The 25,778-nt window shown below is 35.0% G+C and overlaps 1 protein-coding gene and 1 long non-coding RNA gene across 3 annotated transcripts in view; one reads left to right on the top strand and one right to left on the bottom strand.

The window, feature by feature from the left end:
- Positions 1-11,368, top strand: part of KLHL4 (kelch like family member 4) — an 81,460-nt gene extending 70,092 nt beyond the window's left edge. For both annotated transcript variants that reach the window (XM_068697504.1, XM_068697503.1), the window contains exons 6-11: positions 594-780; positions 3,883-4,107; positions 6,036-6,198; positions 8,629-8,841; positions 9,378-9,549; positions 10,188-11,368. In XM_068697504.1, coding sequence (XP_068553605.1) covers positions 594-780; positions 3,883-4,107; positions 6,036-6,198; positions 8,629-8,841; positions 9,378-9,549; positions 10,188-10,247 — 1,020 coding nt within the window. In that variant the 3' untranslated portion in view covers positions 10,248-11,368. The remainder of the gene's footprint in view (positions 1-593; positions 781-3,882; positions 4,108-6,035; positions 6,199-8,628; positions 8,842-9,377; positions 9,550-10,187) is intronic.
- Positions 1-25,778, bottom strand: part of LOC137863907 (uncharacterized) — a 361,629-nt gene that overhangs the window by 203,169 nt on the left and 132,682 nt on the right. The gene's annotated exons all lie outside the window — the stretch shown is intronic.

The raw sequence follows: 25,778 nt of genomic DNA, 5'->3' as shown, positions 1-25,778 counted from the left end.
AAGAGATAGTTCATCAAAAAAGTGGCAGAGATGGACATACTGTTTTATAGCAAGCTGACACTGTTGGATCTGTGTCACAGAGGACTATCTCATCAGAAAAACAGGAGTAGGAACAACACTGTCAGGAATCTACCTTTATTTTATTGATGAGTGAAGCTGCAAGTAATCAACTTTGGGTTAAGCATCAAAATACCATATATATTTATTCTTAAACGTACACCTTGTTTAATATATTCCAATATTATGAGGGATGTCTAGCATTAGGTTTGCTTGCACTCACATCAAAAGGACATTTACATTCATAGGGAGCAGTTTCCATTTGCAATTTTAAATTTTCTAAAAGTCAGAAGTCATTTCTAAAAGTCAGAAGAATGTTTTTGGAAAAAAAAAAAAAAGCAAAAGGCTCACATTTAAACATTTAGTTAGTTACTATCTTTATGCTTTTTTACTGGCATTAAAGCAGAATTTACAGCAAAGCTTGGGTGAAGTGAACTGAAAATGAGTGTCTGTAGGTACAAATGTTTTAATTGATAAAGTACATACAACTTGTAATGATTTAGATATACATAAGATCATCACTTCTCATTTCTTAGTTACTAGCCGATCTAGAAAATAGTCCAATGTTTGCAGACGACCTAGAGTGTCAGAAACTTCTTATGGAGGCTATGAAATACCACCTTCTACCAGAAAGACGGTCCATGATGCAGAGCCCTCGAACTAAGCCTAGAAAGTCTACAGTGGGTGCACTTTATGCTGTAGGAGGTATGGATGCCACTAAAGGTAAGTTTGGATATTTGTTTAATTGTGTTAATTAATTGTATTACAGACACAAGGGGAATATAAAAAAATCTTTGAAAGATTTCTATTAGGAAAACAGCAATTTAAGGATGAAAAAGAGGAAAAAAATATAGAAAACAACCTTGCATTTTAGACGTTCTTCCTTGCAGGAATCATGTTTCTAAATGATATACGTACAGCTTGAAGTTCAGACTAAAGAAGTTTGATTTGAATGGTGATTTTAAAATTCAGAGTTTTCTAAGAATTTTTGCATGCAGTTTGGCTTTACAAATCAGAAGAAAAAAATAACATTCAAAATATTTGAAGAAATATTTAATGTTATTCTAGTGTGCTCCATTTTTTAACAAAAGTTAGAAGGCTGGAAAAAATTTTTAGGGAAAAGTAAAACCAAGAAGCATTACTGAATATTTAGCAGCTCTAAACTAGAGTTATCAATATGTTAAAGCAAAATTTAAATTGAAAACATTTGCACTTTTTCACAAGTGCAAAATATGTGCATCTTTTTTTCAGGACTGTGTATAGAATTTTCTTCAAGTTTGTAGTTGAAAGTTAAATGTTATAAATGTATTCAATTTTTTATGATTTGATTTTCACAACTGCAACCAGTTTACAACTTTACAAATGACACTATTCTATTTACTATGAAGTATATTAAATTATTTTCCATAGGAATCCACTGCTTCGTGCCAAAGAACTGTAATTAGTTTAAAGTCTAGCAACTTGCTGAACAGTATTACTTTTAGCTGTGTGAGTTTACTATTAATAGACTCACAAAGAAGCTAATCCATTTCACGGTTTGGAAAAAGTTGCTGATGACTAATGTTTCCTATATAAGACATCTTGCAGTGCTACCTTACTATCCCATGCAATTAAATTAAATACAAAATACACATTCATCACCATCACAACATGAAGAGAAAACATTAATTCTTATGACAATTCACCAAAATGAAGTTAAGCCATAGCAACTAGTGTAGTTTAATTAGCACTACTGAATTTTTATTTTTTTTTTTGTTATGAAATATATAAATCAACCAAGAACTCAAGGTTATCTTTAAACTACACTATTCTTAGAAATAAGAATAAAATTTTCTAATAGGTCTTCACAGTAAAGGTTATACAAAGAAAGGGCTATTTCAGTCAACATCTCTACTTCCTGTGCCTCTTTTACTTATTACCTTGGAATAAAGCCAGTTGTTTGAACTTTTGCCTTTTGATGGTTAAGAACAGCACTTCCTCTCCTCCCTGCTGTCCTCTATATCTCTAACTCATACCTTGAGCCTGTGCTGGATTGCAAGATAAAGGAAACAGCACCTAAGAGACTACGAAGCACTAGAAGATCATCTCTGAGAAGGGAGTAACTACCACCTCTGGCAATACTGTGCCTTCTGTGATTAAGAAAAGAAGAACTCTCTGAGAGTGCCACGTTTGGCTTTGTGCTTATCTCAGGTGGTATATGAAGTCAAACCTCAACTTCAAATGATCAAGAGAAGATCAAAGAACCACTCTTGGGCTAGTATTTTGAAAAATGTGAACATGCCTAAACCACATTACCTTTCAAAACCTACTTTCAAACCTCTGTAAAAATTGCAGCCTACAGGGTATGAACACACTGTACACCTTAATGTATTTTTCCTGCCTTTTTTTTTTTTAAAAAAAAAAAACTTATGTAAGCTATTTCTTTGATTTCTTTTGAAGCTGAGAACTTTGGGGCACTCATATATTAGCATAAAATAAATGAGAGAATCAAAGCAAAGAAGAGCAAACATACTACCAAAATGGAGGGAAAAAAAAAAAAAAAAGTAAAAGAAATTCACTTGTGCAGAATGAAAGAAGACAGAAGAGGGAAAAAGTAGATTTTTTTTTTTTAATTTATTGCTGGTAGATGTGGTAATTTTTTTCCAGTCTATGCATTTGGAAAGGCATATAGAGGGGGGAAAAAAAAAAGATATTGAGATAAGCTCTTATTTCACTAAGCTTGTTGAATGTAGCAGGTGACCTGTACCAGGTTCTACTTGTAAAAACTTCTCTAAAGCAAACGCTACCTTTCTTCTCTGCATTACTGCATGGTTGTTTTGCTGTTAGAAACTATTTATCCACAAACCGCCTATTGTAATTCTCAAAATACTACTTCTCTAGTCTCAAATCCCAGTCAAGGAACAGGCAGGAAATCATCTCTGTTTTTCTCATCTGGTTGCCTTCAGCTGAACTGAAGCTGAGCTCCAGTGTGTACTGTGTGTGCAACTGGTAATTGCCTCTTCCTACCTTAGTCGTTGCTCAGCCATCTCCTCGTTGTGCTAAATCAGCTCTCACAGGACCAATTACAGCTGCAGAGTGACTGACAGGAGCCAGCACATGTAAAAGTGTCAGTATTAAATGGCAGGGAGTTAGGGCCTTACAACTAGTTGCAGTAAAAACATTACTAAAAGTTCAGTGACCTGGAAGAATTGAAAATACAGCTTCTGTATTACAGCAGACAAGCATTTATTGCACAGCTGCTGCAAAGGTGAACCTCAAGGAAGCTACCTGTAGGAAACAAGTGCTTACTCACACAGAAGTCAGCCTTCTGCCTGTCTCCATTGTGAAAAGGAAAACATCCAAGCTATCCATGAAGATGCCTGCCTAAGACAGACAGATTCATGGATACATTTAGTTTTTGATAGCACTAATGTTTTAAGCACAGGCATGCCTAAAGAGTATATAGTTGTGAGGTACCATACTCATAAAGAATTAAAACAAACAAACAAAAACCAACTATCCTCATGGTATTCAAATGACTAACAGATTTAACTTATCTTCAAATTTCCAGTGTTAAAAAATGAGCTGGCATGTAATTCTGCCTCTTCTTGCCCCTGGTTTATTCCCATATGTTTGACAATCATATAAGCATGGAATTAATGCAGCTTTCTCACTAGGTTCACACTTTGTAATTGAAGTTCTCAGTAAAAGATGCAGTAAGAGTCCGCACACAGAATTTCAATCTTCTGAAGCTGAATAATATTTTGAGATGGACCAGCTACTGACTACTGGATACTGATCAGTTCATGGTTGTCTTACATTGTACAATACTTCTGTCTTCAACAGGAACAACTACAATTGAAAAATATGACCTTAGGACTAATAGTTGGATACAAATTGGAACCATGAATGGTAGACGATTACAGTTCGGAGTTGCAGTAATTGACAACAAGCTCTATATTGTGGGAGGAAGAGATGGTCTGAAAACTTCTAATATTGTTGAATGTTTCAACCCTATCACCAAAGTTTGGACTATAATGCCTCCTATGTCAACACACAGACATGGCTTAGGTAAGAGGTGCTGCTTCTTTGTAAATACTTTTGATCACATACAAATGATATTAATTTACACAAATGTTGCTGACATAACTTTCAAAGCATTCAGTAACATGCAGCAACATGTGTAGAAGCTATTTTTCAAAGACAGAGTTGCCCTTTACCATAATTTTATGACAGTGACATAATTTTATGACAGTGACATATGCAAGTGTTTACCCAACTTGCACTGGACTTCCAGAGTTAATTTTGTTTTTAGAAAATTCCAAATGGTGAAAATAATTGACTCTTCTAATTCAGTGGTGAAGGTATCTGCTTGCAATACAGTAACAGCCTGATTTATAGTTTTAGAAAATTATGACTAAATTAAGCCCACGGGTACCTAACATCTCTGAAAATCATATCAGATAACTACTCACATTGAAGAAAATATTGCTGTAGGGAAGTAAGTGCAACTTCACTAATTTTAATGTTGTAATTTCAAGAGTTTTAAAGAGCTCTTCCATAGCTTGGTAGTTATGGGTCTTCATTGCCCAGTAATCCTTAATATTATTCACAGTGAATAAAGTATATGAAATGTAAAGTGCATTGCTCGAACAATGAAAAATAAGGACAAGTTTAACATTAAGGAGACTATGGGAGGGAATATGACAATTTCTGAATGATTTATTTGCACAAATCTTATGAGAAAGGCCGGCTTCATTTACATTAATAGAAAAAGGTATTGGCTCAAAATCGTTATAGTAAGTTCAAATGACATAGAATATTTTTATTTTAATGAATAACACAAGAAGACTGATCCAGTTATTTGATAAACCTTAGTTTGTGGCCTATAGTACCTTCTCCACCACTTAGGGGATAAATTATAGTGTTGAGTTCTTTCCAATAGGTCTGTCAAATTAATAAAAACAAATAGGAGTAAGTAGTAAATGGAAAAAAAAAAAAAGACAAAACAGACTGTAGTCTTTATAATTACCAGCTGCAGGGGCATAATTCTACCCAACAAGTAGGTTGCAGCAGTAAAATGAGTGCCCAAAGATAGTCTTCTATTTATCAGTTCAATTTGCAAAGCTGCCTTGCGCTTATTGGTTTCAGTGTGATTTTGTGGAGAGTAGCACATTTGAAAAAAAAAAAAAAATCAGGCCATGTATACTTAAGGCTGAAAAATTGTATTCAGACAACTTTTAAGCAGACAGATTCAAACATTTTGCCTTACCTAACAAAGTAAGGAAACGACAGCAAAAGCAGCAGCTTAGCAAAGGGAAGGCACCAAACCCCTTCTTGCTGAGAAAAGGGCAGTAACACAGGATATGTCCACAGACAGCTTTGCAGAGAGAGCCAAGCTCACTCTCTTGTCCCTCAAGGCCAACAAATACAAGCCTACTCTTATCCCAAAGTGAGTTCCACTTAGAGGCATTAAAATGTTATGGTACTGTAGCCTGTAAGGCCAGCCAGCTACCCACCCGCACTGCACGGGCTTCATGCTGACAGGATTACAGAGCTTCAGATCAGAGTAAGGGATATGTAGTTATGTTGGACATCTTTTTTTTTTTTTTTTTTTTTTTTTTTTTTTCATTGCCTGGCTCAATCTTTGTTTTTCTTTGATAGAATAGCATTATTTCTATTATTTCTGAGTAGGGGCTCAAACTCCATTCAGAACAAGGTCAACAGAATTGGAAGAGAGAAAATTCTGAGAACATCAGAACTGAAACAACTTTCTTCTGATCTTCAGGCAAAAGATAATGCTTATTCTGAAAAATACTGTATATAAAGTATTTTGTTTATACTTATTTATTCTGCTAAATGACAAGGCTGCTTTTAGATAGTTTAATACTAGCTGAAATTGCTTATCTGTATACAGGGAATTAAAGTATGGAGTTAACACTTTATTGATCAGTGTAATTATTAGATAATGTAATCCATTCCTAATTCTATCTTTTAAGGAGTAGCAATGCTTGAAGGACCAATGTATGCTGTTGGTGGCCATGATGGATGGAGTTACCTTAATACTGTAGAAAGATGGGACCCTCAAGCACGGCAATGGAATTACGTTGCTAGCATGTCAACGCCCAGAAGCACTGTAGGGGTTGCAGCATTAAATAGCAAGTATGTCAACAGGAAAAACTGTTTTTTTCTTTGCTTCCTGCCTTGGAAATCCAGTTTCTTATGTTTTCTTTTCACTCTTAAACTAATCAAACACCTCAAGAAAACAAAGAGAAAACATAATGCACAAAAATAAGAAAAAGCTTTTTCTCTGTTGTGTGGTTAATTGTTTTCAAACTTTCAGTCATGTTATAAACATATTTCAGCCACTTCAAGTTCCAGCAATTTGAGTATATTACAGATGTACAACAGAATTTTTCCTGGAATATAACTTATGGGTGATATTGATAAACTATCTTGAAAAAATATTCCAGGTTTACTTTTACATTTTTAAATGTCTAAGGAAGCATCATTTGAAAGAACTTTAACTTCTTCAGCAAATTAGGCTGGTGCTGGAAATATTAAAGACTGATAAGAGGCCCCCATTTGGTATGTTGGAAAGCATGACTTGAGCCAAACTTCCTTCTTAATGAACTCTGGGGAAGGAAGAATCTTAGCAGTGATGGTTCGTAGGGGATGGGAACATTACAGACAGATGTAGGCAGAAAATTGCACTTATTCTGAAACCTTATCACTATCTTTCCTGTTCACTTCTTGAATGCTGGTGACTTATGAGAGAGAAAGAGTAGAAATAAAGATGTTAGGAAGCAGATATTCGCAAATGTAAATTTTCACATACAAGCCAGGATTTTTGCATTCAAACAGAACATGATTTTAAACATTACCTAAAAATTCTAAGAGGCAGAACTGTCTGTTCAAGTCCCTGTTGTATCTCAGGAAATGTTCTCAGCATAAACTTCACCAGAAACTCCTGTTGGTACCTTCCACAGGGACATGCAGGAAACCACTTTGTCAAAGAGGAAATCCAGCCCGATTCTGACTCTGTTCTCAATCAGCCTGATACATGCTGTCTCCAGCCCGGCTTAAATCACGTCTGTTAGTCTAGTGATGTAATCTCCGGCATACCAGGATGAGCCGAGATCAAATGTCCATCATTCAGCGCTACTGCTGCGATCTAACTGAGAAGAATGCTTCTCTTTTTCCTGTTCCCTTAAGTCATGCCATATTTTTCTATTCAATCCCACCAGAAAAGACTTAGAATTTCAGTGGAGCAACATTTCTGACCAATAAATGGTCTACTAAAAGCATTAGTCAATAAAGGAATATTTGTTCATCTTCTTGTAGAATGGAAAAAGATTTTTTAGATGTTTCTGGGTACTTTAAGGGAAACAAAAAATCCCAACCAATCTACTCATATAGTTAGTGATTTCCTCTCTCTGTGAAAGCTGTGTAAACAAGAAGACAGCATCTAAGAGCCTGATGTTAAAAAAAAATAAATCAAGTTCTGAATTTTTATTTTTATTTTTTATGGGCCAAGCAACAAACTGTACAACAAAACTCAAGTCTGTGTTCAATTCACAAATGTTAGAAGAGAGGGCTAAACATTTTGTATTGCTGTAAAAGTCAAGATTTTTCTTGCTGAAATTCTATATCAGAACAATCTAAAATTTCTCCCAGTCAGTGGAGCAAGAGTCACACAACTCAAGCACAATTCAACTGATTGGTTTTGGGTGACATACTCTGGACAAGCTAAAGTATTCCCTAGATCTCTAATTAGTTGCACTAAGCAAACTCAATTTCATGGCATTAAGTAACAGCCAGGGTGTGAAAGCAACCTAAGCTATTGGCACATTCAACATTTAAATACATCTACTATTACATCCAGCATGTGTGATATCACAGTCTAGAGGCATCCAGCTAGTTTGAAACAAAAATAAATAAAAATTAATAAAAAAGTCAGACTTTGTAAAATTCTTTCACAAAAAGCTACAACCTTGTTCTTAATGGTGAAGTTACACCATTTATTCTTATATGTTGTCTCAACAACAACTGACTTGAATCTCGAGTTGTTTGCCAAGTGCCTTTATGCTAAACAGACAGAAGGACATATCTGTATGGTAAATTCTGTTCCACAGATTTTCTTAAATACAAGCACTGAAGAAAATATATTTGATGTATTTTGACATATGTTTTTGATATATATGAAATTACTGATTTTTTTTAATGTATTTATAGTAGAGGAAGATTGCCTAATGACATACTGAGATATCAAATACTTTGTAACCTGATATTTAAATATATGTAGCACCTTTCTATTAAATTCCGTCTATAGCTTAACAGTTAAATAAGTTGATATGATATGCATTTTTTAATCTTCCAATGTGACTGCTTGAAACTATATTGCAAAATGAAGAAGACTTCTTTCATGCAGCATGCAAAACTCACTGTGCAAAGAAAGTTACCAGAGCATAGTGGTCAGAGAGCAAATAGTGGGAATTATGGGAACACTAAAGTGGTCAGAATGAAGTTTACAAATGTAATTTTTATTAAAATGACCAAAATTTTTCATTTTCCCATGGATAATTGTCCCAGACTATATGCTGTTGGTGGACGAGATGGGAGCTCCTGCTTAAAATCAATGGAATGTTTTGATCCGCACACGAACAAGTGGAGTCTATGTGCTCCAATGTCAAAGCGAAGAGGGGGTGTTGGTGTTGCAACATACAATGGCTTTTTATATGCTGTAGGAGGTCATGATGCACCTGCTTCCAACCACTGTTCTCGACTTTCTGACTGTGTAGAAAGGTAAGCATTTGTGTTTATTTTATACTTCCTGGAATGTAAAATAAATAATTTATTACAGCAAGTGAAATCTCTTCAAAATTTGAGCTTATTGTTATTATTATTATGCTTGCAAAACATATTATGCTTTTAAGAATAATATTTTGAGCAGAAGAATTGATTTCCATTAACTCCCAGATGCAAATTCCTCCTTGCTCTCCCTTCTATTTGAAAAAATCTTTACAGAGAAATTTAAAAAAAATACACTGAAATTAACTTTGCTGCTGTGCTATCATTCCCTCAGGCTTCATTTACGTTCAAAACAGTGATTGTTTAATCTGATAGAAATGTAGTCTGTAACCATAAAGTGAAAATAGGGGCACGTTTAGTGAGTTTGAAGATCCCTCTAGCGGCTAAATAAAATAGTTACTCGTAATTCTCTATTTCATAGTGTAATCTAAACAAAACAGGAGAAAACTATTTATCAGTTATATAAATCTGAAATATAATAACACATTTCTACAATATATTTTTCTCATTTTGATCATAAAACGTTCTAGGTATGACCCTAAAACAGATGCTTGGACAACAGTGGCCCCCTTGAGTGTGCCTCGGGATGCTGTTGGAATTTGTCCTCTGGGTGACAGATTATATGCTGTTGGGGGCTACGATGGCCACACATACCTGGATACTGTGGAGTCCTATGATGCTCAAAATAATGAGTGGACAGAGGTAATTAAAAATAGAAAGAATTCTATCTGAATAATGGACAAAGCAAAAATTATTATGTTGCAAAATTATTACTGGTTTTGTGAAAAATGTCATATATTAGGATGCAGTAATACCATAGTTTGGCAGGTATAACATATTACTTGCCTCCCCTGTTAAATAACTGTATAGAAGTTTTCAGATACAATGGAGATAATAATACACGGGTAAATAAACCAGGTTATACAAATCATTTTGTAACAAAGGATGGAATGCCTTTGCCAGCAATGCCCTCTACTGGACACACTTCCAAGTTTTCTTATTTATGACCATCACCATTGAGATATTGAGATTAAGAGAAAACATTAGAACTGTCAAGATCCTTCTGTACCTAGGTAGGGCCAAAGGATATGAAAGTCTTTTACAACAGCTAAAAGAAACACCACCAGCCTACCCTCCAATAACCCTCAGCAGCTGCTTTTTTTTTTTTTTTTTTTCCACAACCTCAAATTGTTTCCACAGTTCCAGTTAAATCTAATTTTCTAGCAGTACATTAGCTTGAATAAAGAAATTGTTTTCCTTTTAATCTACAAGTAATTTCTTCTAGTCCTGTCCATAACAGTCTACTAAAAATGTTTTTATTTTTTTTTATTTTTTTAAAGGAAGTTCCTGTCAATATTGGAAGGGCTGGAGCATGTGTTGTTGTTGTGAAGCTGCCCTGATGACTACAATATTGTGAAACTAAACCCTGAGTGAAGTTTCATGAAGACTGAGTCAGGAAGAGAAGAAACATTTCCAGAAGGACTCTACACATCCTTGTAGCCCTCCATTATAGAGAATATTTATTTGGGGCCATTGTACTGTTAAAGTACAGAACCAGAGTCTTCCTGCATTGCAAAAATCAGAGAATTTTGCAAAAGTTAACTATTTTTTATGCCTAATACTTAAAAATTAAATAATATGTTTAAATGGTTGAGTTTTGTTACAAAAGTTTATGTTATTTATAAAATGCAGTAGTAAAGTGATACATGGATGTCTAAGATTTCATAAAACTTTCTCTTCTATGTTAGCAGTAATGTTAACATTTATAAAAAGAGATTTTATATTTTAAGAAAATGAATAAAAGAGAAACACCTTCAACAGAATTGCACAGAAGGAAATACTGGTCCATAAATATCATTGGCAACAGAATATTCTCTGCAGAAGAAACTTCATTTCTATATTCAGAAATCAGATTACTAAATTAACTTTGAAACAATTATATAATAAATCAAAGAGAAGCATAGAATATGTTGGCTATTCAACTAATAATATGACAAAATACCCCCTTTTAGCAGATATTCAATTGCATTGTGCAAGGTAAGAATTAGTAGGCCTAAGGTATCTTTGTTTTCTTAAGCATGTGCCAACAGGAAGAACTCTCATCAAAACACAATGCTAATATAATTACAATCATTTTCACCGTGCATTTGTATGTGATATTTTAATTCCAATCACAGTATGTCAGGTTATTCATGGATTTGTCTTTGCCCACTAACCATCTGTTAGTATTATGTTAAACTAATTTGGCTATTCTTGGAATAATCACCATGCATTACATTTTAAAAAATCATATAATTACATTCCTTGAATATATCTCACAAAACTGAATTTTTATATCATATTGATATGAAAATCTTTGACCTCAGCTGAAGATTACCAGCTTTCTATAATGTACAGAGGAAATATGGTAAGAAAAACACGTACACTGTGTAACAGTATACACCATTAATATAAACATGCTTACGTTTAATCTGAAATTATGAAGGAATATTCCACATACATGAGGTTTCCTTTTTGTGTGCCAATTTTTAATGAAAATCTTGATTTTTTTATTTTATTTTTTTGACTGTAATTTTGTTTCTGGTCATTTCAAAAGCTGAGAGTGTATTTTAGAAAAGGAATGTATGTAACATTCTATGCTGTAAATCACACTATTTGGACAGTATCTACTTTAGTGTCCGTTATGTCATTATTTTGTGAGTATCGGAAAATACAGGACAGAAATGAAAATTCTCTGTAGATGTAGACTAAATTTCCTGAATGTTTTTTTTTTTTTTCCAAAATTCAGCAATATGGTATTTTAAAAAGTGTATAGTATTTATCCTACTGAACACTTCTAAAAAGGAAAACATATACATATTTATTTAAAGAAAAAAACATTTTTAACTTAAAAAATAATTAGAATTATGTTTATATAAAGCATGCTACATCCAAATAAACGTAACTTTCTCTGCTAAGAAAATTTAGACTATATTTTAACTACTTCACTTTTTTTCATTTTACATTTTCAAGAACACAAAACATAGAAGTCTTTTTCTAGACCAAAGGCAAAAAAGATGCTCTCTTAAGTCTCCTTACTGCACCTGGTACACAGAAATTACAATTTAAATCTTCTTAGATGGAAGGTAAGAGCTAGAGGCAACTTTTTTGTTTCTGATTCAAAAATAGCTACCAACATGATTGGTAGCTTGTGAGTAGTTCATGACTTTTTTGAATTTGTAACTGATTCCCAGAGGGTGAGGTGGGTGGGGGATGGATGGACATAACATTATCAAAAAGCAACCCAAGGAGACAAACAGGTGGGAGACAAGCCCTAAAATAGCTAGTGGGTTACTAGTTGCTGAATTCACATCAGATGGGAAAGGGATTTTCATTTGCCAGTAAAATCACTACTCTGAGGGAAACACAAGTAGGCTGGCAGTGACTCTGTGTAGTGACACACTTGCACAACGTAGGTGGATGTTACACATCACTGTTTCCAGTAACCACTGTAACCTCATTTATGCTTACCTTGTTTGGAAAGTACTGATAGATATTTTAGATATTTTAGAATTTCAAAAAGGAGCACAAATTATCCAAAGAATGTGTCAACATATGTCAAAATATGTGCAATGGGCACATCAAAGTTGAGTATGTTAAACTAGCAATACAAATGGGTGTCTCTCATAAAGTCTTCACATGTAATTTGAAGTTTGGGGTACAAGAAGACACTAAATACCAAGTAAGAGAGAGCATGAATGAGTCCTCAGGTAGTTCATAAAATATCAATACATATCCAAAAACCTAATGAAGTCTATTGCAAGGAATGAAAATGAAGACCTGAGCATCAAAGTGGTCAGTATTGAAGAAAAGAAGCTGTGGGTGAGCATCTTAACACAAATTCATGGAGCCAACCTCTGAGAATTGCATGGCTTGCCTGCAAATTTTATTAAAAAAATTATCAGTAAACAAGGTCTGAGACATGTAGGAAAAAAACTAGGCATAAACATTCCCCTTAAACTATTCTTTAAGTATACTGCCGTTTCCATATTTTAATAATGTCTCAAAAAGAGTGTTAGAAGAAAATTACATTTTCTATAGATCTTGACTGTCTCTAGAGACAGTCTGTATTTTAAAAATAGGTTTCTATATTGTAAAAAAAAAATGGAATAGAAAAAAATGTAGCATTCATTTAGCTTGTAGCACACAGCTACATTTATCAGTTTGATAAATTCAATAGCTATTCCTACAATGAACCAGAACTACTGAAACAGTACGCTAATATCTGTAGGCATGTGACATAATGAGATAATCTCACTAATTTTTTATTTATTTTTTTGAACATAGTCTTAAATTTAAAATTTAGAAAGCATCCTAGTTACCACGGCCTTGTTACAGAAGTGATTAGACTATCTCGTTCTAGAAACAACACAAAGACAAATACAGGTGAGGGAAAAGAGGGAAACATGGGAAAGGTATGAAACAGAAAAGTCAGAGCAATTTAAATGTAACAAAGTGATGAGCTTGGGGAAGAACAGAGTCAAAAGCCATATTCAGAGAACCAATTCTGCATCTCCTTCTCCTTAAACGAAAACTCAAGTTTCAAGCATTGTCTGAAGAGAAGATATTGAGAAGCTTGTTGTGAAGGCACCATGGCAAGCTGAAGGAATAAAGAATCTCTCTCTCTCTAGCTGCTGATAGAAGAATTCCGTTCAACTTGTATAGAATAAGGGCAATATAACACACATCCTGAATTATTTTCAAAACAATTTATTTTAGTATTAAATGATGACAAGGATCATCATGACCTTAAAATCCTCAGTGGTAAATATAAAAAAAATAAGTCAAAATAAAGTCTGAATTCAAGCAATAAAATGGGACAAATTAATTTTCTAGAGAAAGTAGTTCCTCAGTGTTTTTAGTACTAAAGTTTTAGTTCTTTTCTTCCATAGTGTTTGTACAGCAGTAGAAAGCCATGTGAAAGGAAGCTAGCAATTAACAAGAGGAAATTGGAAACTTAACAGGAAGATGGAAGAAAAACAAACTGGAGAGAATTTGGTGACATCTAGACATTATTAGGTGAGAGAGAACATTAGAGATACTCTGAAGCGGTGTCATCCCTTTATATTTCCTCTGTTTCTCCAGCCATGAGTAGGTGTAATAGTTATGTAGCATCTTTGCTTATTAGGCACCCTGACAGCTGCAGGCACAGCTGGCTTGCCAGCAGGGCACGGGAAGGAGCCCTCTCTAGCCTCAGAACTTGTCCAGCTCTGCGCCTTCTGACTCTCACTGGTAGAATGATTATTTGCCTGTTTTGCATCAATCACTGCTTGTTTGTTTTTTAAACCCTGGCCCTTAAAACACATTTTTGCTACTTGGACCAGGTGATAACATCTACATGAACTGAAGCAGCAACATATTTTATACGTTGCAATGTATGGGAAACAGGGATGCTATTTCTTATGTTAAATCAGTTCTGGGAAAGACTGAAGGTTCATCTTATCCACTATCATTCACTATCTCTATCAACCAGTATCAGATATTTAAGTAAAGAACCAGCTAGCACATAAAAGTTTCCTCCTTGAAACAACTTCTCGGTTTATTACAGTCAGGCATATGGACACCTCCTTAATTACTAAACATCATTGTGATTTACAGTTACTGATGAACCTACCTTTGTTAATTTACTGGACATTTGTTCTTGGTGAATTCTGCAGTGTAATTGTAGGCATCATAAAGGAAGGTTTGTGCATTTTTTTCAAACCTGCCACTGAGAACGTTTTCCAAAATTCTGTTTACCTAAGAGAGTCTGCTCAATCTATCTTGGTTAGCTAATTAGTAACATTACTTTAGTAATACTACTACTTCCAGTAATGTAACTATTACTGAAACATTCATCTTCCTAATAAATCTATAGAGCAGGAAAGCAGTACTATACTACTTAGCAGTGCTGTGCTATTTACAACTGGCATAGAAAAACAAACAAACAAACAAACAAACAACATGATTCCCCTGATGACACATAGGAAGAAATACATTAAAGGAAAGATTTGGGCCCTTTTATCCAAACATCAACGTTAGCAGTCAGCCGGTCTGTTTTTCAGCCAGACAGTACCTTCACTAATCCAGCAAGACGCACAGAACTTTGAAGCTTACTTGAGCTACAAGTCAACTACTCATGCTGCCATCTCCTTTTTTCTGCCTTCCTGTTTGAGAAACTTACCAATCCATCTTTTCTACTGTACATGCTGAATTGGTTAAAGAATGACAAAAAAATCCTTTAACATGAAAGGAAACAATTGACTGTGCATGCCTGTAAGGAGTGGGCAGGCTGATTTCCTCCAAGGGAATCAAGGAAGATGGCGAGGCTAACTATCTCTTTCTACATGCTTATTTGTGCACATGGCTATTACATGATGACTTTTTTTCTTCCCAGCTGACCATTCAGTGATGGGTATAATTTAGGCAGCATTCTCTGATCCATTGGAGAAGCAGTCTCTCAGACCCATTAAAAATGGTCAAGGTTGGGAAAGTTCTACTGTTTAAACCAAGCTAAATCATTTTGCTCTGCGTGTGTGTGTGTTTGGGGGGGAACGACTGTCAGTTGGATGGTGCCAGGCTGCAGAGCCTGGAGACTGTTGACAGAAATGCTGACAAGGGTTGGAGGCTGCATACAGCCACCCTTTGAAGGACATGGCCGTAACTGTTAAAGAATGTGTACTCAAGCATGAGTCCCAGTGTAAAATACTCACATTTTCTTCCTCATTAGATGTAGACATAAACAACAACAAAAATACAGAAAAGTAAACAAACAAAAAAGCAACCTTGGCACCTACATGGTGTAATAAATCAGAGTGCCTTTGAATTGTCAGATGAATGTTCTGTTACCAGGTTATTGCTTTATCTTCTGTTCCACAGATGAACCTAGCAATTTTCTGGGAAAAGGAGACTGTCCCTTTCTGTGAACAAATCTCACATCAGAAATTGAGAATTTTCCAGTAAATTACAACAACTGGTAAAAGTCACAACAATCAACAGAACTCCATCTAACTTTAACGCAAGTCATCTCAAAAAACTCCTCTGTTTTCCTTGCTTTGAAAACGAACACATGCCTCTGAACAATTATATGACTGACATGTGTATATTATCAAAATAACACTGGCCTTGGTCTCTAAACAACTTTTCTCTTTTCTTCTGGAAATATACCTTTCCTCTGAACTTCATGATTTCCTACCGTTTACAGTTAGTATGTATTTGAAGCTGCCTGAGAAACTTTAAGCATTTTCTGGTTTTAGTCCTAGTTTTCTGTAATACTTATAAAACTGCTCCCCTTTAGCCACATCATTTTCAACCATCATAAGCATCTCTATATTTTATTGCAAAACAGATTGTTACAAAAATATTGCTTTTTCCCTCTGATGTACTGCCAAATATATTGCCCAGAAAAAATTTTGTGATGCTAAAAGCAACACAGAAAATATGAAGAAAAATATCATAGACAAAAAGAGAGGATCATTTTTCATTTCTTGGGTAAAAGTCTCAAATGATTAGTGCTACACGTCTTAGAATTGCAGTAACCAAAGATGAAATAGCCTACAACCAAAATGCATCAGAACTGTAACAGCATTCCTGCAATCTGTGCAGTAACACGTGATTTTATCAACAAGCTCATATCCTATTTTCTACATAGGATATGCTCGTTGCAGGTTTGAAATTGCGTTGCTTGCCAGAGCTTTTTCCAGTCAGCGAAGGCTCGGCCCTGCCCTGCCGCAGCGCGGCCCCTCCTAGCAGCTCGGGCCTTCCGCCTTCCGCACGCCATCACAAGATGGCGCTATGCGATCGTTGTCGGAGCGCTTGTCTCGCTGAGGGTCGTGACGCTGGCTGGCAGCAATAGCCACCTTTCGCATTTAAATCAACTCTTCCCTATCTCACAATGTCAAGAGCCCACCACAGCTTTTAGGGAGACTGTTTGCCGTTTCCACACTGTCACCATGTGCAGGGACGCACACGTGCTTCTGACCTCTTCAAGAAAAATTCTGAAATCAAAGTCAAAAATTTACAGCAAAGCAGCTTTCATCAGCATTCCAGGTGCAACAGTTGCTTTGTGCCTGTCCTCCGGTTCAGGCACACTCAGACAATTATTGAGTTTTTGTTTGTTTCTCTTGTTGAGCACAGATCATGAATGCCGCTTGTTCAGTAGCAAAGGCTCCACATGGAAAGCAAATGACAGACATAGACAGACCGATGAGGAGCCCCTTAGCCCACATCAACTAGTCAGTTAGCCCACACTGCCTTCCTCTGACTAACCACAGACATATTTAAGATGCCCTGAATTGGGCTATATATAGTTCCGCCTTTTCTAAAAGTGAGGTGTTTTCTAAACCAATGCAAGTCCACGGATGTCAATAATTTTCTTCCCTTTCCTACCTTTTCCCCTATCTTAATATTTGGAGAATATAATGTGCTTTATGTAAAAAACAGTGATTTCACAACAGATGAAATCCTAACACCTCTTTCTGGGGGGTATGATGCAGCGTATCCCAAACCTCTCTCTCCTTCAAAGCAGTGAGCAAGGAGTTTGCACCCAGATATTGGATGCAACTTTTCCATGATTCCCCAACAGTCTCATCTTACCTCTCTTTAAAACCATTCAGCTGAAACTTACTTTAATATAATCAAGTTATTTCTCACTATCACCTAGAATTAATGTACAGTTCAATTATATCACTCCTGGAATTCAGAAAGGTTATGAATGTAAAACCTTGCAAAAATACACAGCTTATGAATATAAATTTTAGAAAAGAGAAACCAGTTTACAGTCAGCTTCATATGGTTGTACTCAAGATAGCTCTAAATACAGCAACATCGTTAAATGAGAAAAATATAATTTTATATGGTGGGGAACACTACGTATAAAACCACTCAAAGGCTTCCCTTTACTCTGCCATTCTTAAATCAAAGGGATAACTATTCTTTACTGACTGACTTGTCCTGTCAACTCAAGACAATTCTGGGAATTTTGACTGTTCTATATCTAGGAAAGTTAAAAAACAAAAACAAAACAAACCAAACAAAAAACAACCACCTCTAAATATATAGATACTCTGTTGTGAACACCTGTATTATATGGCAAAGTTGCTTTTTCCGTTTTAGTATTCCCACCCCACCCAGCCCCTGCTGAGGCTCTTGATTTCTGAGGATACAAACAGTGAAAATGGAAGGAGATCCAAAAATACAAATGGATCAATGCCTCAGCTTCCCGAAGTGCTCAGCCTCCAACTCGTCACTTATAAAAGATAGAGCCAATATTTATATGCCACTGGTTACATTAACAGTCTGTCTTGCCTTCCCTCTCTTCAACAGCCAGGAACATTTTCCATTTTATTCCAAATTTGGAAGCATTATTTCCCTATGTTCCCCAGCCAGGCTATTCTACCCATTATCTGCTCTTCTATTCTCACCAACTCCTTACATACAAATATCCTGTCTTCAAATCCCCTAAACATCTACACGTAAATTGCCTGGCTTTCTTACCTTTGAATTTCCTTCCAAAGATTTACTTCATTAGTTATGTGACAGTACTTAGATGTTAAAATGTGCAAGATAAAATACCAGTTGTCAATAAAGCAGTCCAAGTAGAAACAGTGTAAATTTTAGGCTCGCAAATGTAACTTCATCTTTTGTAAAGATAAAATCAGCACTTTTAGATGAAAAAAGCCTATGTGTACAGCTACCGAACAACTGATGATAATTGAACAAACACTTTCTGCCCAAGACATTTCTGATAAGAATTGATTATCAAAGACCTCATTAGTTTCTTTCACTGTATACAGTTTGTATTGAACAATAGTAAATAAAAAGTCTTGCGATGATTGTGTCTTTACAACTTCAAGTATTACACTGATACTCGGGAAAACATGTGCTTGTCAGATTCACAGTTGGGAAAAACAGTTTCCCATATAAAGAAAAATTCATTTTAATCACACTTGGTAATCAGATTCTTTTGTGAAAAAGGGCTTGCAGCTGGTAGATGGAATCAAACACACTTTAAAAATAAAGACAAATCACTGTGGCATGTTTTTCCCAAGCAATGTCGTACACACTTCATTAACAAAATTCTATAAAAATTAGGAGATTGAAGAGAACAGGTCAGATGCCAAAACAGACACTGAAGGATAAAACAAAAAAGGAAACTCAGAAGAACTGAGGAACCTCTCAAACTCCATTTCATCTTTTAAATACAATAAAATACAATATAAATCTAATTTGATGATTTACTACACTGAAATAAAAGGACTGTGAAGCAAAGCAAAAACAATGAAGAGTATTCAAAAGTATTAATTACAGACATTTTTCCTGGTTTCTTCCTGCCAACTAAGTAAAACCAGAAAGCAATCTGATAATTGGAACTTGTTTCCCTCTATATTTAGGATCTAGGAGATAAAAATTGTGTATGTATTTCAATTACTTGGCATGCAGAGATAGCAAAGAAATTAAAATTCAGAGCTATTAAATACTAAGAGATTTTTATTTCGTTTAGCAACAGAGGATTTAAGGGCCTTAACCGATACTCAGCTAAAAAAAAAAAAAAAAAAAAAAAAAAAAAAAAAAAAACACAAAACACTCAACAACCCCCCTAGAGAGATAGACTTCTCTTTACTTTTAGGCATCAGGCTCATCCTCTGTGAATCTTGCTTTACATATACTTTGTCTGCTAGCTGCCTTGTATTTGTTGTGTTTTGTTCACAGTCAAGCCATTTTTTTCTTCACTAGGTTGTCATCATAAAGTACTTATAATTCTCTCAGGACTGTCAAGTTTGTTCAACCCTCTAGCAGCAGATATAATGCAAGTTTCACTGCGTATGTTGGCATCTTGTCATAAATGTACTGTAGCTGGAGATAAAAGTAAACTTTTGCTATGGTTATTTCAGGAATATTGTTTGGAAACTGATTGAATAATTGCCACCATCTTGAAAGGTTTATAGACCCGTGATTTATTTGTATATATTTATTTTTAAATCTTCCCAAGGAAACAACCTTGAAATGTCTTTATATACTTCGAACACTTACTTTTCCTCATAGTAACTACTAAGGCAACCCACTACTGGTAGGGCAACCTCCTGCTGAGGCAAACTACTGGAAGATACTTTAAAAGATAAAAAGTTAACCAGGAATTAAATTATTTTCTCTGTTACTGAATGTACTAGCAGAGTTGCTCATTATTTAGATACACAAGATGCTCCGGAAAAGTCTCGACACAAATTCTCACCTGAAGACAGTTGTGGGGGTATAAACACAGAATTCTGTAGTGCTGTGATAGATATTGATTGATAATTATAAATAACTAGCTGTTGATTTGAGCATGCAACGAAGCCCTTGTTTTTCAAATGCTATAGTTACAGGCTTCCAAAGTAAACAGTTGAGTAAATTAGAACCCAAATAAGATTCTGCATTCAGAATCTTTCTGTATTACTTCCCAGGTTCACATCTGGGAGATGGATCAGCTACATCAAACACTGTACTTGATCACAGTGAATGAGCAATAGCACAATGTGACACATATTAATACCTCCATAAGTATAAAAAGAAACTTCTTAAAAGCAATAGGTAAAAGCACTTTTGTACACCTCACAAGTTGCTAGAATCAGGATTTAAGTAGTCATTGTGAGAATCTAAGAACTATTTGCAAATAAAAATATACTTTCTTTGCAGTGTATTAAAATAGTCCATCTTTTTTCACTACTAAATGTTTTTTTGAATTTATATTATAAACTGATTAAAGTAATATAAACTCAAGCCACATAGTTCATGAAGAAAAATCTGAACTATATATATCATGCTGTGCCTTACCATTTTTGTAAAGATATGTTATTTTCTACTTTTCATGACCTATGGAAAGTACAGATATACTGCATAAAAAAACTACTTAGTTTGAAAATAAAGTATCTGGCAGATGTGTATTCTAATATGGTAAGGTGTTTTTTTCCTCCAACCTACTGCCAGTCCCACCACTAGACATTGCAGTAGTAAAATAAGGGATTTATTATTTTATTTCTCAGTTATTTATAATCTATTGCACTAAAAAAATAAACTTTTTATCATTATGATTACAGACGAAAACTCTGCTCCCATAGGTACAGAACATAGATACATGGCTCATGTTTCTACACCATGTTGTAGTTGTTAATTATAACCAGTATGAAAATGGGCTATCTTTATTTTGTGGAAAGGTTATATATCTTTTTCTCTATAAATTAGCTGGTAAGATATCAGAGGGCTGTTTGGAATCTGTGATTGTGAACCCAGGTCATGACTACTGAGACCTTGTGTTGTTACTGAGGCCTTGTGTTTGGGTGGTGCAGGCTAATTCTTTATCCTAGGAGCTGTAATTTCGGTGTATTATAGAATACTATTTTCTGTAATTTGTATATTTTTGAAACTGTATATTTACATTACACTGTAAATATGTAAAATTAGTATGTTACTGAAGTTTCACATTTACCTTGGAAAGTTAACTTAAGATAGTAGTTTCATATTCGAGCTTTTAAACCATTAACTGGACCAAGCAGAGCTCAGCTGTTGTGGAAGTTTCTAAGTGAACTGAAACCAAATACAAAATACACTAAAGAGAAACAACTTTCTTTAAAGTAGTCACATAATAAGAACAAATGCATGCAGTTTGGGTATGGTGTCATTTATTAGAGTCTGCCTCATGGAAAATTGTGTGTGCATGTTAACACAACGATCTCCTCTGTTCTTAGCCAGACTTTCCTCCCAAACATGGTAAAGTAAATCAACAAACTACTCTTCCAATACCAGTGTTGAAAGACCTGCTATTTTTATTAGAGCCCCTACTAATAATGATGTCTATGTAAAATGATGCTTAATGAAAGAAAAAGGGAGGAATCAATGAAGCAAAATTAATGAAATGAAGCAAATGGACTCGAGGTGATAAATTACCTGTGTAAAGTGTACATATATACCTGTACTTATTTCTTGTAGCCACATATATGTCAGTGACTACATGGCACATTTTACACTTTATCATGAATTTTATATTTTCAGCATTTCTTTTTGAGAATTTTCTCCCTGTCCACTGAATTTTAAACACTCGTATGTAAAACTCGTATGTATGCTAAACATATAATGTAGTTTTTATACGGATATGGAAAAGATATAAATGTTTTAGGGTAAGTAGATGTTGTAGTTCAATTTCCTGATTTATTTATTTATTTTTAATTAGTTTATTTGTTTTCTGATATTTTCTTTGATTTCAGGAAGTTCTGTCCTGCAGTTTTCATAGGAAGTAAGCAAACAGTACTAGAGGTTAAAAGAAGTATATTGCCTTTCACAATCAATCACCAGCATTTTTACCATTATCAAGAGTCAAAACCAGAGAAAAAATAGGGAATGTAAAACTTGTTTAGAAAAAATCAAACAAAAAACACACACAAGGCTTTCAGGTTTTCCACTCATAGTAATGTAATTTATAATTTAAGCTGAAGAGCTCCTGAGTTACCATTCCACTTCTGAGATCAAGATACACATGTACATAGGAAAAGAAAGGATTTGAGTACTACAGTTTGCGCCCCTTATCAAAAACATACTGCTATACTGCTATGCAGTTTCACTTTAATTTTCCAGCGTGGTGGATCTCCAAATCTTTGTTTGACTATAAGCATGTAAATTAAGATTAGAGGCATCTGAAATAGCAACTGACAAAAGAACAGAAAAGTTCTCACTGTGGAGAACAAAGATCAGACAAGAACAAGCAATCAAAGAAATTATTTGAGAAGGATCAATGAACACAAATGTATGACATGCCCTTTGACTTCTAATCTTTAATAAACCAATACTAGAATAATCAATCATTCAGACTGAGATAATGAACTTTCTGACTCAAACTCTCCAATAAAAGCAAGAAAACAGCCAATATATCCTGTAACCCTTGTGAATGAATGACCATGTTGGGATGTGCTTGCATGCCTGTCTCAGGAAAATTTTGTATTGCATTAAACATATATCCTTAAAACTCTCTACAATTAGACACTCCTGGCATTCTACCTCTGTCTAGTGGCATGCACAATATTCTTAAAATTCAGTACAGACAAATTTTAGTCTCCCACAGGTGATATCTCAAAAAGTCACAGTCTAGCCAATATATCTGTAATGGCACTCTGAGCTATTTTTACAAAGCAAATCAATTTTTAAATATGATATTAAATTACAATCCAAACAATTTAATCTCTACTTGAAAAAAAAAAAATACCACAAAAAAAAAAAAAAAAAAAAAAAATGAAGCATACCGTTTGGCTGATAGCATGAGAAGAGAGAGGAAAAAAATGCATTTGAAAAAAATAGAAACAGGTTTGGATTATACAGAAAACTGACCTCTTCAAAATAAATCTGAAGCTGAATTTTAAATGAAGGAAACAAAGATACACCATATCACTGACTGCATATCCATTACTTTTATGCTTTTTAATAGTTTAAAAGCTTATTATGTGGCTCAGCAGTAACAGATTTAACAGCAGGAAATGGCATTACTGAAAAAGTAGATGCATATGGCTCTTATAAAAGGGAATTACTGTCTATGTACGTATGTATTTTACAGTGGATGTCTATTTCTTTAGAGGAGGCAAAGGGTGACCATTTACTTAAAACACTAATGGGGAAAGGGATTTAGTTGGAAAGACAACACATTCAAACCTTGTTATGCTAATCAAGATACTGAAATGTCTGATAATTTTGATTTTCTCTCCTGCATATTTATTTATTGTGACTGACTGACAGTAACTGGAAAATGATATGTAATTGGCCTAAATTCTTAATATCTTGAAATCTTCATTCCCTTTTCTAAACAAAATTACTTTTCAGTTACCTGTTAATAGGAGAGTATTGCTGTAACACTGGACTATGATTCTAACCACTCTCACTTTTCATTTATATATATTTATACCTGTTAAGAGATAGAATTGGCCATTGGATTTCTGTAGTCTTTCATTTCAAAAAGAGAAAATAATAAAGACTAGTGTCACAAAGCAGCAGGATCTTCAGGATTTTGCAACCAACTCCAGTCCTTCTATGGGAGTTCTTTAATTGCCTTCATCACTGCTATGCTCTTACATTATGCAGTACAAACAGAGCCTTTGCAGTCTTAAACAGAAGGAAGGGATAAAAAGATATTTTCATGACTGCTAAATAAGGAAAAAAAAAAAACAACAACACAATGAATCAAATGGGAAATGAGTCATAGTAGTGTTCTGCACTATTTACTAACAATTGAGGTGAAGGTTCTTCATTCATCTTCAGCATTCAGACTGCATTATAAGACGATGGAAAGCTGCTAAGAAAAGCTAAAACCTCTATTATAAGACAGCTACCAGTTTTAAACAGCTAAACATAGATTCAACTTTGAGTACCAAATAATAAATTGATTCTAGAACAACCCTGTGTTTTAGACATTCTTAGAAAAAATATTAAAATGACTTTATAAATCAACATGCCAGTTGTCTGAAAAAAAAATAAAAAAATCAAAGGAATCAATTGTCTTATTCTAAAACATATTTACAAGATAAAAAAAAAAATAGAAAAGGTCAGATACTGCTAAAGATTCTTTTTATAATAGTAATTAGGGAGCTTCACAACCCTGTTGGTTATTCAGGCCTAGTGTAGCTATATCTACTCAAAAAAAGCTGAAAACTTGATGCAACAAGCCTCTTTGTAGAGGACATACTACATACCATGTGTGAGACTGGCAAATCACTGCTCTGAAAGATTTAAGTGTGCTTCAATATACTGACATAAGCAGTACTTAAAAATTGCTTGTCTTAAAGTCCGTGAATAAATGTGGTGGTCTACAATTCATAGCCTTTAATTACTGATAGAGTACATCAGGGTTGGAGAGCTAGATGTGGATGATCAGTCCGTTGATGCTCTTGGGAAGAATAGAGAAAGTTCAAGAAAGGCCACATCGGTCTTTACATTTGTTTTACTATGTCTGCAGAGCCAACAGGCCCATAATGAATGTGTTTGGGGACTACATTTGGATCCACTGCAGTCTAACGATACCAGTGAGATGATGTCTGAGAACGAGAGACAAAGAAATGCAAGAGAACAGGAGCCAAACCTGTTCTCTCTATGAAAGACACCAGGACACATGGCAGACAAATCTGGCCTCAGCTGGCGTAGGGAAACCTTAACTTGTTAGCTGGAATCAATTAGAGAGAGATATAAACACATGTTAAGAATGCATCTCATGCAGCCTGTCCAGGAACACAGACATAGGGGGCCGTCACAGAACCCTGAGACTGGAAAAACCCCAGGAAGCTGTCATGCTGCAAGGTCTACGTGAGCAGGTTGCAGTGCCCAGACAGGTTCTGGAAATTTGCCAGGGTGGAAACTACAGGGATTACACGGCCTCTCTGGGCAACTCACTTCAGTGCTTGACCACCTTTACTGAATACATACAAAAAAACTTGTGTTGTACACCCACATCACTGAGCATTCTGATCTGATTTCAAAGTTAGGTCTACTTTGAGAGGCTATGACTTGTAGTTTTCCATTGCTGTTTTTTCAGAACAATTCTTGCACTGGACTTATACACACACACACACACACACACGTATATGTAGAAAGATATGTAGGTATCTTTCATGTTGGTACGACACTTACAGTCTTACAGTCTCTGTGTGTACCTAGAAAGCACAGCAGACACGGAGGCTCAGAGAAGCTCTGGCTGTAAAGACTAACATACCTGGAAGCTTCACAGGGCTGGCAAGGAGCTATGGCTCCTAGCTCAGAGGTAAAAAACAAAGGGCTCTCAGAGTCTTTGCCTGAGTAGAGATATGGAACTACATCAAGACAGAAAAAATAAATAAATAAAAAATCCCATTTTAAAGAATTTTCACACTCCACTGGGTATGCCTTCGGTCTTGTTCAGCATTAAACAA

Source organism: Anas acuta, chromosome 13 (genome assembly GCF_963932015.1).
Source record: "Anas acuta chromosome 13, bAnaAcu1.1, whole genome shotgun sequence".
NCBI lineage: Eukaryota > Metazoa > Chordata > Aves > Anseriformes > Anatidae > Anas > Anas acuta.
Note: the sequence above shows the minus strand (reverse complement) of the source record. Positions and strands in the feature narration are given on the sequence as shown.